The sequence below is a fragment of the Toxorhynchites rutilus genome, chromosome 3, assembly GCF_029784135.1.
Source record: "Toxorhynchites rutilus septentrionalis strain SRP chromosome 3, ASM2978413v1, whole genome shotgun sequence".
Taxonomy (NCBI): Eukaryota; Metazoa; Arthropoda; class Insecta; order Diptera; family Culicidae; genus Toxorhynchites; species Toxorhynchites rutilus.
The window spans coordinates 109,568,605-109,584,831 of NC_073746.1; the positions used below are offsets into that span (position 1 = coordinate 109,568,605).

At 40.9% G+C, this 16,227-nt stretch overlaps 1 protein-coding gene across 1 annotated transcript; it reads left to right on the top strand.

Annotated features, from left to right (window-relative positions):
* The first annotated feature begins 10,451 nt into the window (after positions 1–10,451).
* LOC129776803 (L-xylulose reductase) lies at positions 10,452–14,279 on the top strand. Its single transcript, XM_055782661.1, has 3 exons — positions 10,452–10,630; positions 13,520–13,772; positions 13,826–14,279. Exons 1-3 carry the CDS (start codon positions 10,579–10,581, stop codon positions 14,247–14,249), a joined length of 729 nt encoding a protein of 242 aa, XP_055638636.1. The 5' UTR covers positions 10,452–10,578; the 3' UTR covers positions 14,250–14,279.
* Positions 14,280–16,227: the final 1,948 nt, after the last annotated feature.

Consider the following 16,227-nt stretch of genomic DNA (forward strand, 5'->3'; position numbering starts at 1 on the left):
TCGACAAAGTACCCCACGACTTTGCTATTCTGAAAATGGATCGACTTGGTTTACCATCCTGGATCATAAACCTGCTAACCTCATACTTATCATCCCGCAAAGCTTTTGTCAAGGTCCACGGTACTAAATCCAACGAATTTACGATTCCATCTGGTGTGCCACAAAGAAGCATTCTTGGTCCTCTGATTTTTGTATTATTCGTTAACGATCTGTGCGAAAGGTTATGTTCGGAGAAAATTTTATATGCGGATGATTTGAAAATTTACATTGAGCGATTAACGGTTTGGTGCCAGGAAAATGGAATGCATGTAAACGCTGATAAATGCAAGGCCATCACATTTATGCGCTCTCGCTCCCCTATTGTACACGGATACATGTTGCATCTCTCGCCATTGCAGAGAGTCAATCGAATCAAAGATCTGGGAGTTCTTCTTGACAGCAAGCTGCGTTTCCATGAGTACGTCTCGGTCACAATTTCAAGAGAAAATGCGATGGTTGGTTTTTTGAGACGCATCACAGCTCATTTCGATGACGTCTACGCTCTGAAGTCGTTGTACTGTGCATTTGTTCGCAGCGTCTTGGAATACGCAGTACAAGTACATATCCAGCGCATCGAACGTGTTCAGAAACGCTTTGTAAGGTATGCTCTACGTGGCCTGCCCTGGAATGATCCAACCAACCTACCACCCTATGAACAGCGCTGTACACTTATTGGAATGCAAACCCTGGAAAGCCGACGATTGGTGCTACAGAGAATTTTTATTTTCGATGTATTGACAGACAAAATTGACTGCAGCTATCTACTTCGAAACGTTAGCCTACACGCACCATCCCGACAGCTACGCCACCATCGAGTCCTGGCGATGCCTAATCACCGAACCATATATGGGCAAAATAATCCATTAGACGCTTGCTGCCGCGTCTTTAACGAGGTATCTGAACTGTTCGATTTTAATATTAGTAGGTTAATCTATAAGAATAGAATTAAGTCCCTATAAGCAGTCTGTACAACCATTAGGTCGAAGACGTTTGACATTGAATAAATAAATAAATAAGTCCCATGTTATAGAATCTTTCTTGTTTTTTGTGTTTATTATTTTGTCATACTACATCTTTCATTCCTGTACTGGGGTGTACATGCAAAATCTCGAAAACGAGGGGGTCACGCTCGAAGTACAAGGTTTTGAGCGTTAAAATCACACTGGATGAACAAAGTGGTATGAAAATAACATCATTCGAAAGGTAAAAGATCGAGAGATGTTTTATGTTTAACTTATTAGTTAGAAAAACTTGTTTCAATAGCTAGCTCAAAACTGCTTCGAAAGCAAACTATTTAAATAACTATAAATAGCGATAGCTTCTTTCTGTTCAGTGTTAGCTTTCACCGAGTAAAGACGTATTGGATTTTTCATCAAGCGTAGTGACGTCAAGTGTGAATATGGGAAAGAGAAAGAAGAAGAGTCTCAACCCCAATGACTCTAGCAACAGTCCCGATGAGAAGAGAGGTAAACGAAGCAGCATCGTGTCTGTCCGTCCACCGGCCTCCCTCACCGGAAGCGTAGACCAATCAGACCGCATCAGTAACCGATTTGCGATCCTGGCGGATGCAGAAGAAGAACTTACATCAAATCGAACCACGGCAGCGATGGGAAACAACAACGCGGATCCCAGCGGAGTACTATCTGGAATCCAACCCCCGGCAAAGGAGAAACTGAAGCTACCCCCTCTGGTGGTTGCATCGGTCCCTCTGGATAAGCTCAAGCGTACAATGCTAGCGATCGGCGTAAAAGCCATTTATCAAGTCACTAGGATGGGAATCAAGATCCTCACGGCAAGCCGAGACGAATACAGCAAATGTAAAACCTACCTAACCAAGGCTGGTATTTCATTCTACACGCATGACGTGCCAGCAGACAAACCTTTTAAAGTGGTAGTCAGGGGACTTCCGGCTATGGAACCCGAGGAAATTATAGCCGAGTTGCACGACATGTACAAGCTACAGCCTCTGGCGGTATTCCCTATTAGCCGTCGGAACAAAGAGCTGACATATCGTGATTGCCTGTACTTGGTATACTTCGCCAAGGACAGTGCATCACTACGTGCCCTGCAAGTCATCCGCATGATTATCGACGTGAAGGGTAAATGGGAGGCATACAGAGGACCGAATCGGAGCGTGACACAGTGCATGCGCTGTCTCAACTTTGGCCACGGCACACGGAACTGCCATTTGAAACCAAGATGCAACGTTTGTGCTGCTGTTCATCTCACCGACCAATGCCCGATGAAGGAACCTGAAGCCTTCAAATGCGCAAATTCCGCTTCCGAATCATCACCAGACGCGAAATCCATCAATAGTTGACCGCTCTTCCGGGTTTAGAGTTCAGCCCTCCCTTGACACAAATCAATGGCCGTCCGAAGCAAATTTTCAAAAGACATGCACAGGTCCATCGAATCAGACGATTGTTCACCTGGCAAGCATCGTGGCCGAACTCTAAAAAATGATGGTGCAGATGATGCATCTTTTTACGCAGCTCAAAATTCACCACCAGAATCCTTAATTGGAACGCCTGCACTATAGCAGCCAAAAAGTTAGAACTCATCGAATTTCTGCAAAATATCCAAATCGACGTCGCGTTCTTAACCGAAACGCACCTCAAGCCTTCCGTTAACTTCACTCTGCCTCATCACGCCATTTACAGACTCGATCGAGCTGGAGCTTCCAAAGGTGGCGTTGCAATAGCCGTTCGCAAAGGACTGGAATTCAAAACTCTGCCCGATTTCCGCTTATCCATCATCGAGGCCGTTGGCATTGAGCTAAATACTCCTGAGGGTACCATGACTGCCGTGTACTGTCCGATTCAGTGCAAGGTCTCTGACGGTACCTCAGTGCAATTTAAAAACGACATCCAGAGGCTGACTCGACGCAGTGGTAAATTCGTCATCCCCGGGGACATCAACGCCCGCCACTCCACGTGGGGGAACATTCGTGGCAACCGAAACGGAGCAGTGCTCGCTGAGGACCTCCAGGCGGAACACTATGTGGTTCTTCACCCAGATACGCCAACCTACTACTCTCCAACCGGGGCCGGCTCCACACTCGACATCACTCTTACTAACATCAGCGATGGCTGCTCTCGCCCCTCTGCAATCACCAACCTATCCAGCGACCACCTCCCGGTGGTATTTGAACTGAATCAAGCAATCAACAACCAACAGCAGTACCGCAGGCGGAACTATCATCAAGCCAACTGGTCCCGGTTTCAGCGGTTTGTGGAGGACCGCGACAACGAGATCCCCTGCCTGGCAGCGGTAGAAGACATCGATAGGGTGTTGCAAGCACTCTCCCACGACATCAGCGAGGCGGAGGATCGCTTCATCCCGACGACGACTGTGAATTGTAAGTTTTTACCCCTGGATACAGTAACCAAACACATTAATTCGTTGAGGAATTGCGTCAGACGCCAGTTCCAAAGGACAGGAAATCCTTCTAGGAAAATTCTTTTTAAAAAACTCAACAAAATAATTGCAATTAGAGTAGAAAAATAAAAAAAACATGCAATTCAGCAAGGAACTTAGAAATATACCTAATTATTCTAGGCCCTTCTGGCGACTCGCTAAAGTCCTTAAAAAAAACCCAAGCCTGTGCCTCCCCTCAGAACTGATAATCATTCATTCCTAACATCTGGTGAAAAGGCTAACGTTTTAGCTGTTCATTTCAAAGCTGCTCGCGAATTGGGTCAAAATATCGCTAGTCCGATGGAAGCGTCAGTCGAACAAAGTGTTCCTCAACTTGCATCTGTGCCAATCGAACTAGCCGAGGAACAACGAGTTACGGAATACGAAATTGCTCAAGCTATCAAGAACACCCGCAACATGAAGGCTCCTGGCTTTGATGGGCATTTTAACATTGCGCTCAAGAACCTTGGGCCCAAATCGCACGTTCTCCTAGCGAATGTCTTCAACCGCTGTCTGGAACTAGGTTATTTCCCAGCAGCTTGGAAAATGTCTAAAGTAGTACCTATTCTCAAACCGGGGAAGGACCCCACGAGCCCGTCAAGTTATCGCCCGATCAGCCTCCTCTCGTCGGCAAGTAAATTGTTCGAAAGAATCATATATTCCTGGCTCCTCAAGCACACTGAGGAGAACAATACCCTCCTTGACGTGCAATTTGGCTTCCGTCGAGGGTACTCCACTGTACATCAGCTCCAGAGGGTAGTGAATCAGGTGAGACGTTCCAAAGATCTCTCGAAGACCACAGTCATGGCCATGATGGATATAGAAAAGCTTTTGATAACGTCTGGCATGGCGAACTGATCCACAAACTGAGACGCTTCAACTACCCAGTTTACTTGGTGAAAGTCATCCAAAACTACCTCCAGGAAAGGAAGTCAAAAGTCTTTGTCACTGGTGCCCTCTCCGAACCATACCAAGTCATTGCTGGAGTGCCGCAGGTCAGCATATTGGGTCCGCTGCTGTATAGCTTGTATACCTCGGACATCCCAGCCCTACCAGATGGAGGAACACTCTCGCTATTTGTCGATGATTCTGCAAATAGTTACAAAGGACGAGTTATCCGGGCACTCGTGACGAAACTGCAAGCTGGACTCGATTCTTACGTCGAATACCTGTCGACGTGAAAGATTCGGGTAAACGCAGCCAAAACGCAAACCATTGTGTTTCCACATCGAAACTCGAACCGACTGAAGCCCACCTCAAAGGTAAAGGTGCAGGGATGTGAAATCGAGTGGACGTCTGCCGTTCGGTATCTTGGACTAATCCTCGATATGAAACTGCTCTTTAGGTCTCACATAGACGACCGGGTTACTAAAGCTATAAATATACTCAAAAGCCTCTACCCGATCATCGCCCGGCGGGCCAAAACATCAATTATAAACAAACTCGCCGTTTTCAAACAGATAATTTCGCCGATGCTTGAGTACGCCTCTCCTGTTTGGAGGAGTTGTGCTAAATCACACATGAAAAAGCTCCAGATCATTCAAAACCGGTTCTTAAAGCTAATCCTAAACCTCCCGTGGCACACTAGAACTACCGAGGTACACCGGCTAGCGGGATTTGACCCAATCGAATCTAGAATAAATAATTTTGAACGGAGGCACATAGAAAGATGTCAACAATCAGAATGGCAAACGATTGCAGAACTCTACCCCTAGAATAATAATTTTTTGTATAGTAGTTTAAGCTAGTAGGTTAGGTTAGAATATCAAATTAAAACTCAAACATACATCCGTAGATGTCAAGCAGCTATAAAATCCCAATGAGTAAAATCAAATCTAATTCCACATAGAATAAATAATTTAACTAAAGCATGAAAAGCAAAATACTGCGGAATCACTTAAATTGCAAAAACCTATAGTAAAACAAAAATTGGAAAATAAAAATGAATTTAATGAAATTGACATGGGGTTGATGCATGATGCATAATGCGTCGGCTGGCCAACCTCTGTCCGTTTCCCTTTTGCTGCCGTGATGAACGAACTTGCAACAAAATCCTTTGCACCTAAGGCGAAGTACCGAAGCAATAATCAACTAGCAATTAGCAACATGCAATAGGCAATAATATCGCCAATGGATTTTTCCATTACTTTTTTGTTGATTTCGCACATCGACGCAATACGATATCGCTGTCGCCTTTGTAGAGCAACATATATCGCTAGAAACACGACGTGCCGTGTCGCTAGCCACATATAGCCCATAATTTGGATAGTTTCGTTTATCAAGCGTCAGGCGTTTTTATTGCTTTGGTATGCGAAGTACAATAAAATGTGTTGCCTGTTGCATATAACGTATTGCTATTTGCTACCCAGCAAACATTAAATCGTATAATTTTGCACGTGCCAAGTCTTACAAGAAATCCGAATAAATCATAATCGCATATAATATCAATCAAAGTATGTGTCGTGTATATTTGAAATCGCATAAAATGCAAAAACTCGATTTTATATACCATTATCAAATTAAGTCGCAATTCGGTATAACAAACATCAATTTTATGATGTACATTGTCGTAAAATATATTTAATCCGCATCATATGCGTATATTACGCTGATGCAGTTTGTGTGTCGTATAAGCGTATAATTTAAATCGATTCAGTACTGTAGTAAATCGTGTTGCATGCTGAAGAAAATCATGAAACAGTAAATCATATTAGATCCTAATAAAGAACATATTACATCATATTGAAATGTCAATGAAATTCTGATGCACTCGAAAGTTTCAACCGCTGTTGAATTAAATTTCAGATAGCCGCGCGAGATAGCTGGTGGATGATAATCCAGACGACCGGAGTTCGAACCCACATCGGAGCAGTTTTCACCAAACATTAATCTGTGCCATTTTAAACATTCATATTCCACGCCCAACACAAGTCAATCAAACAATTATTATTTCAACAAACATAAATACTCATATATAAAAATGGCGATTCGTGAGGCTATAATAAACATTTCACGAAAATATTTTGCGCCATTTGTTTTTTTCTATGTCTGTAATAAATCGTATATGAGTATTGCAAAAGTCGCTATTATAGCCGGTCAAAGTTGCATATTCATCCAAACAAATTCGGTAAGCATTTGCCATGTATGTATATGGCCTCCACTTTTGCATGCATATGCCAGTTAGGCGCATTATATGCCAACCAAATTTTAGGGCATATGATGTTGTATATACGCTTGTTATGCGATTTAATGTTTGCTGGGTAGTTGCTTGCCAGCAAGCAAGTCTTACAAGAAATCCGAATAAATCATAATCGCATATAATATCAATCAAAGTATGTATCGTGTATATTTGAAATCGCATAAAATGTAAAAACTCGATTTTATATGCCATTGTCAAATTAAGTCGCAATTCGGTATAATAAACATCAATTTTATGATGTACATTGTCGTAAAATATATTTAATCCGCATCATATGCGTATATTACGCTGATGCAGTTTGTGTGTCGTATAAGCGTATAATTTAAATCGATTCAGTACTGTAGTAAATCGTGTTGCATGCTGAAGAAAATCATGAAACAGTAAATCATATTAGATCCTAATAAAGAACATATTACATCATATTGAAATGTCAATGAAATGCTGATGCACTCGAAATTTTTAACTGCTGTTGAATTAAATTTCAGATAGCTGGGGGATGATATTCCAGACGACCGGAGTTCGAACCCACATCGGAGCAGTTTTCACCAAACATCAATCTGTGCCATTTTAAACATTCATATTCTACTCCCAACACAAGTCAATCAAACAATTGTTATTTCTAAAGGGTGTGTCACATCAAATTGCATCACGGAAAAAACGCTGTAGAAATTTAATTTTTAGGAATTATATCATCAACTTTCGCTTATAATCAGATAAGAGTGTATAGATCACGTTGGCCATGCTTCACTGTCAATTTTTCGTAAATTTGGAAAAATGTCGTCGAACGAAAAAGAGCGTCGTGAATTAATCCTGTGAACTCATTTCGAGAATCCGGAGTTGTCACATCGGGACATCGGTAAGATGCTGGGAATCGTCCAATCCACGGTCAACAGAGTACTAAAACGATACTTCGAGAACCTAACCATCGACCGGAAGGTGAAGAACGGCAAAAATGGATGCTCCGTCAGTGAAAAAGATCACAAGCGCGTAGTTAAGCAGTTTAGACGTGATCCGAGAAGTTCGGTCCGGGATGTCGCCAATAAGCTGAATTTGTCAAGTTCATTCGTCCAGCGGACCAAGCAGCGGGAGAGCCTGCGTACATACAAGGTTCAGAAGGCTCCTAACCGCGACGAAAGGCAAAACATGGTGGGGAAGACGCGAACCCGGAAGCTGTACACCGAAATGCTGACGAAGCCGTATTGTAATGGACGACGAAACCTACGTCAAAGCGGACTTTCGTCAGCTGCCGGGCCTGTTGTTCTTCTCCGCAGAGGACAAATTCAGCGTTCCGGAGGAGATTGGCAAGCAGAAACTATCCAAGTTTGCCAAAAAGTACATGGTGTGGCAAGCGATCTGCTCTTGCGGAAAGCGGAGCGCCCCCTTCGTGATGACCGGCACGGTAAACGGGCAGGTTTACCTTAAGGAGTGCCTACAGAAGCGCTTACTACCACTATTGAAGCAGCACGAGGGCCCGACCATCTTCTGGCCGGATCTCGCTTCGTTCCACTATTCAAAGGACGTGTTGGAGTGGTACGAAGCCAACGGGGTCACCTTCGTGCCAAAGGAAATGAACCCGCCCAACGCGCCGGAGCTTCGCCCAATAGAGAAATATTGGGCGATTATGAAGCAGGCCCTCCGGAAGAAACCAAAAGTTGTGAAATCGGAGGCGGACTTCAATAGAAAATGGATTTCTGTTCAAAAAAAAACTACAACCTGACGTTGTACAGAACCTTATGGACGGGGTAAAGAGGAAGGCGCGAGCATACGGGCTTGGGCTCGAAGTATGAATAAAAAGAAAATGCCAAAAGTTGTTTGATAGTTTTTATTTTACTGTCTAAAATTTTCAAAAGGATCGGTCTACTGGGCGAATTTCTGCAGCGTTTTTTCCGTGATGCAATTTGATGTGACACACCCTTTACAAACATAAATACTCATATATAAAAATGGCGATTCGTGAGGCTATAATATACAAAGCCCCGAAAAAAAAAATCAATGGCTTGGGCATTCCCATTGTCAGCCACAGAAGGACCTTCTTGGGGAACTTGGTGTGGAAGATATATTTGACGTCATCACTTACCTCCTTGGTGTGGAACGTAAAGTGTCCGATACTCTACCAGTCGTTGCCGTCCAGCGTCAAGCAGATCTCGTCATCCATTATGACCATAACGTCACGCTTCGCTGAAAGGATTTTTTTCACCTTCAGTCACTCAGACACGGCCGGCCCCGACTGACACTTCCGCATAAAAATGTCGATTTGCTCCGACCTCCCGACCCAAGGGACGGAACGAAGAGACAATTTGCTCTCGGTCTTCCTCTTCAGCTTCTGTGTAATTTCGTTCGCGCAGCACCGTCGGGCGGCCGGAACCAGGCTTCTGTTCGACGCTTTCGCCTTTCTCCAGAAGGGAGAGGATATTATAAATGCCAGATCTGTTATATCCGGTGGAAGTGCCTCACAATATCCAACTTCTTCGCTCCGCAGAGGAGCCGGCAGTACGAACAAAGCATCGACGGCAGTTGCTTGACTGTTTTCGCCATGGATGCTACGAATCAACTGATGACGGTGTCATTTTTTTCTGTAAACGACAGTATTGCTACGAGGGGCAAAGAATAAATGAATTCCTCAGGTAACAAGGTAGCTGCATTAAAAATCGCTAAAATCAGTCCACTTTTTAATGCATAAGTTATTTGTATTAAAACCTCATAATTGTCATCATTTTTTTTCAGACAAAATTAGCGATAAATATTTCACTTGCAGAAAACGTTTATCACGCACAGAAAAGTAATTTTCCATACATAGTCGGTTATATCTCTGGTCTAACCGCAAGGTTGACGTAGGACTATTGTTGATTTAGTTTTCATATGTTTGAAGTTGAATCTAAATCCATTCTGAATGAATGAATGAATGACTGGGGGACTTCGAAAACGAGAGCGTTACGTTGGAGGCGAAAGGTTTTATGTATTTAGGTTATATTGACCGAAAACCGAAAATATTCCACTGATGGGGCAGAATAATCTTCAGAAGCTTTCCTGCTAATTGCACTTGATTGAAAAATCACAAAAATATGTGTTTGGCTACATTACTGGCAGATTATTTTGCAGCAACGATGACCAAACGAAAAGAGTTGCGCGCGTGTTTGTGTGTGTGGCGTCTGCTCCGATGCCTCAAACGGAACCAATGTTCGATGCTGTTACTTTCTTGCTCAGTGGCATCACTCTCCTCCCGATGGATTCCCTTCTGGCCTCAGGTGCACAAACAGGCTCTTGGTGACGCCGTTCATCAGCACTTTCATGATGAACGAAGTTAGCTTCGCCACAACAGCGACAACATGCTCCAATCGCTGTTCAATTATAACTGAGTGGATTTCCGAGCGGCGCTCGCTTATATACCGATTGGTGATTTTAATAGTCTGTTTTGAAAGCAATTTTAAGGTTATTGAAACAAGTTTTTGGATAAAAAAGTAACAAGTATATAACGCGTAGACATTTTATCTTTTTGAAGTGTTTATCATACCATTTCGTTCAGTTGTTTAGGAGCCATTAACGCTCAAAATCTCGTTCTCCGGTGTAACGCTTTCGTTTTCGAAACATTGAATTTACCCCCCAGTATAGAAATGAAAGACATAGTCCTACGTCAAAATTCTTTACTGTTACTTCGCTTTCGGCCAAATGAACACGAAGTTCAATTCAGTCTACGCGAACTGGTGCGTGATGCACAAAAGTTATGCTTGCGATTAACGTTTCCACATATACTCGAGCAATTATTCTGGTTTACGCTTTTGTCCATATTCATATGATTTACACATCACAGGCTTGATAAGATCGTTTAGTCCAATACAGAATCTGTTTCACTTGATAGTGCAGTTGTTTTCCCGTGACTGAGCACTGCGACTTTCTGGACTAAAATATACATATTCATTACGCCAATGGAGCTATCTCTTCAAAATAAGACAATTTTGGTGACCGGCGCTGGTCAAGGTATGTTTCTGCTGGATAAATAGTTGTACGTGATATATGAGGTCTGTGCAATAAGCTTCTAAATTGAACATCAAAACAGAGTCATCTTGTTAATAAATAAACTTGTATACGCTACCGGCGTGAACCAGTATTCGTAGTATTCATATAATAGTATATAATCGTCTGTGTTAGACAACATTTTCGCTCTTCGTTAAATTGTTGGTTTAATTGAATCTTCACGATTATTATTTGTTCATGAACTGCAAAGGATAAAACTTGTTTTTTCCATTGCTTGTGGAAAAAATACACGAAATGTTTCTGACACAATCGGCTGGAGGTTCTTTGAAATATTTGACAGTTCCTTGATTCGATATCAGGGTAGGTGTTCACTTGAGAATCTCTTGAGTTGACTGCGCGTCCACTTTAGGTGATAAACCTAGGATATAATTATGTATTTATTTAAACTCCCAGATGCAATATTGGTTTAGAGATTTTTTAACCCTTTGCAGTCAGATTATTTTCCTTGAATGAGATTCTCTTATCTTTCCACGCTAATAATATTTTTTTATACCGAGTACTGTTACGTATTATTTATAAAAAATCCGTATACATTCGTGACAAAGTTCACTACACATTAAAATTCGTTTAGAAAAAATGTAAACTATTACATTGTTAAATAAAGTATTTAGTATAATTCCTTGCTGTGGTGGCTGAGAGCAGACAAACGACCGCAAAGGGTTAATCCTCTTGAATGAAAATTCGGGCTTTGGGCTCGAAACATACCATCAACTACTGCACAAACTGTAGGCCAACCTTATCTCATTATTTAGCCATTGAAGTACCGTTTTGTCTCAAATTCCGAACACTTGAGCTTTGTTGGCCATTAAACAGTGTCTCATTAATGAAAATGGTACTTTTTCGCGAAATTAATGTGTTTTTTGGATACAATAGTGCCTTTTCTTCCATTTATCCACCAGAAAATTGATTCACAAATACATATGCATGGTGAAAAACTAAAAATATGTTTGATTACATTTGTCTCAAATTCCGAACAGCAAAAATGCATTTTTTTTTCAAAAATCATAACTTTTGAGCTACTAGACCAATTCAGATGATCGATATATCAAATTAAAGCCAATGAGCTATTCTTTTTGAGAAAAACACCATATAAATTTGGATTTTGTGCTTTGTAATTTGATTCAAATTCCGGATTTGCTAACGTAATTATTTTATGGCTGGTTTTGACATTCACTTTTTTGCAAATGCTCAGTATTATAAGTTATAGTCAGTATCGATACCTGTAAATGATGTTAAAAGGATGCCTATACCACAAAGAATGTCAGGGTTTTTATTATTCAATTATTTATAACATTATAGTTCAAAAATTTACATTTAAAAATGAAATGTTCGGAATTTGAGACAAAACGGTAGCATTTCTAGCCATTTTCCAATGTTCTACAGTGCACCTTCAATAATACCCCAATACATTTCGATTCCGGAACTCCGAGCAGTTCGGGAAACTTTCTAACCACAGTTGTAGTTTCCCAAACAGATCATGCTTGTTGACAAACTTGTCCCCAAAAACAATTTTGTTATTTTTGGGAACAACTCCGCGGTTCCTGACTATGTGAAACATCTGTCCCGGAAGCTGTTTGAAGTTCAATTGAGCATATGTTTCATGTTACATAAGAATGCATCCGTTGAATGTGATTAGCTCCTGGTCATACAGCTTTCGGCTCGCGTTTTTGCCGTAATGTTTTACTTAACGGTCCTGCTTGGTTTCTTATTACCCAGATACTTGATAAGACTATTCCGGGTGGGTATATTCCGAACTGTACTGTGAACATTACCGACAACATCCATGTCCAAAATTCCTGCATTTTTTTAGAGGTCTTCATGGCGTTCTGACCCAGTCTCCGGTCCACTGTGCCGCTTCGACGCTTTGATTGAACCTTCCGATAACTGACGAACGTTCCTTGAAACGTTCTAGCCCAGCCCAGACGGTGGTTTTGACCATTATCAACTTCTTTGTGGTCCTTATACCTGATTCATAGCCTTTGTGTAGAATTATTTCACCAACTTTTTCAAAATTTTTGCTAAGGTTTTTCAGAGACTTTGTAAACATATTGCTGTCAAAGATTCCAGAACCGGCCACTGTGAGCGCTGTACTGGACAAAAAAGTGTAACGATTCTAAATTGGCAGAGCGAACATTTTCTGCCCATATTAACATATTGCGGACCGCTCACGAGTTTTCTCGTGTTTCGCGTTCCGTTGATTACGGATGGATCACGAAATAATCCGTGTTTTCACACATGATGGTTAAATCCTTGGTATGCCAAGAATCTAACAAGGCCTAGCGATGGCTCGCCTTAGTCTCATCCACACCGAAGGAAACGATCTCATTCGTGGAATCCGAACAAATGAAGCGTACAAGTTTGCCCCAAAACGCGCGGTCCTTAATGGTTAATAAGGTTAATGGACGAACAATACTGGCAAAATTTATAGAACTGATTTGGAAATGCTTTTATCTGCTTGGTTCCTCTTTTGATTTTCACTCCTCGCTCCTAAAGCTCATTCTAAATTTTCGCATATCGAAAGCAATCTGTATATGAATGAACCACCAAGCTAAGGAAAAATACAAACAATGGACCAATGCGATGTTCGCTAGCCGGAAATAGCCTTATAAAACTAGATAAATTTTCCCGTCAAATGTAATCTGTATTTAAATAAGTATGTTTTTCGAAGAATTGTGACTATTCGAACATTGACAATTTTTTTTATAGGCTCAGTCTTTCGGTGTTCCTATGAATATTTTACATATGTCAAGCATGTTATGTTCGCCCTAGGCCTGCCATTCTATATATTTATGATAAAAATATTATACATTTATCACATCTTTTCTGTGTAAGGAATTGGAAATGAACTGTGTAAAACGCTGCATAAAATGGGGGCTCAAGTGGTTGCGGTTTCTCGCTCTGTTGGACCTCTGGAAGCTCTAAAAAAGGAATGTCCAACAATCGATATCATTCAAGTGGACTTGAGTGATTGGAATGCAACTAAAGCTGCTCTTCAACGAGTTCAGCACGTGGATGGTTTGGTTAACAACGCTGGGATCGCCATCATTAAGCCCTATCACGAAATGAGTGAGAAGGATTTCGATGAGTAAGTCGGTGAAATTATCATGATCTAAATGTAACTGTGACATTTTGTTTCAGCACATTCAATATAAACATTAAGGCAGCTTTCAACGTGTGTCAAATTTTGATACCTAAAATGAAGTCGGGCTCAAGTATCGTGAATATTTCCTCTCTAGCTGGGCTCAAAGCCTTCCACGATCATTCCGTTTATTCGATGAGCAAGGCGGCGTTGGATGCCATGACCAGGAGTCTGGCTCTCGAGCTCGGGCCGAAGGGAATCCGCTGCAATAGCGTCAATCCGACCGTTATACTTACGAGAATGGGTCGGGAAAATTGGACTGATCCGGTCAAGGCCGATCCCCTGAAAGCAAAAATACCTCTCGGGCGCTTCGGGGAGGTGAACGAAGTTGTGGAACCCATTGTGTATCTGCTGAGTGATAAATCCGTTTACATCAATGGGCACAGTTTGCCCGTAGAGGGAGGTTACCTTGCTGGAAATTGAAAGGATGTACAATAAATTGAATCTCTGAAATGAATTATCTTTTATTGAGCCATATTGTGTAAATCGATTCAACCTTCACTGTCACCATCACATCGAGCAAAATTTCTTATTTTGTAAATCGGTCGAGTTCTTAACGAGTTTAAACGTGTCGCGTTACAGGTCTGTTCAATTAGCTATATGTCGCGTTAAATGTAACTTACTGTATTCAAATATTCCCAAACATGTAACTAAAAATGTCTTTTTCATGATTTACAGCAGTTTCAAATGCTATTTTTACGGGTTCACATGTTTTATAAGGTTTATAAAATCCACCTTCTATTGGTGTCTATTGCAACATCTACTTGAGAATTCGAATACATTCGTTCAAAAATGGTGATTTTGAAAACCGAACGAACCATGATCATTTTTCGGACAAACCATGTTCATAGGTGGGCAAACCATAATCATAATTTCTCTTTGAAGAAAATTACATGTGATGTGATTACATGTGATTTTGATGGAAAGCAAATTGATTTACATTTACTAGTTAGTGGACACACCCAAAATCGGACAAAACAACATAATTTACCCTAATATTTTGGAGATTAAACACTTCCGTTGTGTTTATTTTATGAAACCTGTCGAGTGTGGAATGAATGAATCGACTGTTCAACTTGGACAAAAAGAAATCATACTCATAATGTGACTTCTTCATTATTATAGGGACAGCCACAGACTGGTTCGTAGTTGATTCAAGGATGAAAATCTGATCCATTGGCAGCAAAAAATCGCTTGGATGTTTCGAAAAAATGAACGAAGTCAGTTCAACAGTTAACAGGAACATTGTCATTTAAAACTTCGTTTATTTATAATCCACAATCACAAAACCAGTTTGTATCGCGGAATTGGGTAAAGGTATAAAAAAGAGTAGATGGGTCTGGGCCTAGGGGCACGGACGGGAGCTTGACGGAGGACTGTGATTGTTTGTAGTAATTACATTTGAAAAAAAAACACACATAAAGTATAAAGTAACAAAAGCTAATAAAAATTTATTTAGTTACCACCTTATTTGTCAAAAACTGAATTTGGCCATGAATATCGCATATGAAGAATATAATCGAAAGGACGAATCTGAAGTCAAATCCTGTCCGAAGAACTTTTTCAATTACGTGAAGTCTAAACTCATGAGCAATAGTATTCCATCGCGTATGCATTTCGACAAGAATGTAAGTAATACCTCGAAAGAAATATGTAATCTTTTTGGCAATTTTTCCAGGAAGTCTATACCACTTTCTCCATGACCGAAAGTACCTTTCATTTCTACCGGAATTTTCCAACGACATATCTGTGAACAATATCGCACATCAGGAAATATATAAAACACTAAAAAGTCTGAACCCATCGAAAGAACCAGGTCCTGACGGAATTGCACCCGTAATCCTCAAGAACCTAGCTGAAGAACTTACACCTCCTCTCCATCTCCTATTTAGTATGTCTTTAAAAACTGGAATATTCCCAGACAAATGGAAACCATCTTTCTTAGTGTTTATTATTAAATCAGGCTCAAAGTCTGACATCCGTAATTACCGTGACATTGGTATTATCTCTTGCATTCCTAAATTATTTGAAGCAATTATCAATGAAAAAATCTTTCAACAAGTAAAAAGTCGAATTACATGTAAACAACATGGTTTTTTCAAATGCCGCTCTACATCAACTAACCTTTTAGAATTCGTCACCTTTCTACTAAATACAATGGACAATGGCTAACACGTAGAAGCCCACTATATTTAGTAAAGCATTTGACCGAATCGACATCTCATTATTATTTTTCAAACTGAAAAAATAGGAATATCACATAGTCTTTTGAAATGGCTTAACTCATATTTTATAGAACGCGAACAAAAAGTTCGTTTCCAAAACAACCATTCCAACCCTATTAAAGTCATTAATTACTTATATGCGCGGAACTCGACACTATTTGATTTTTTATATTGAT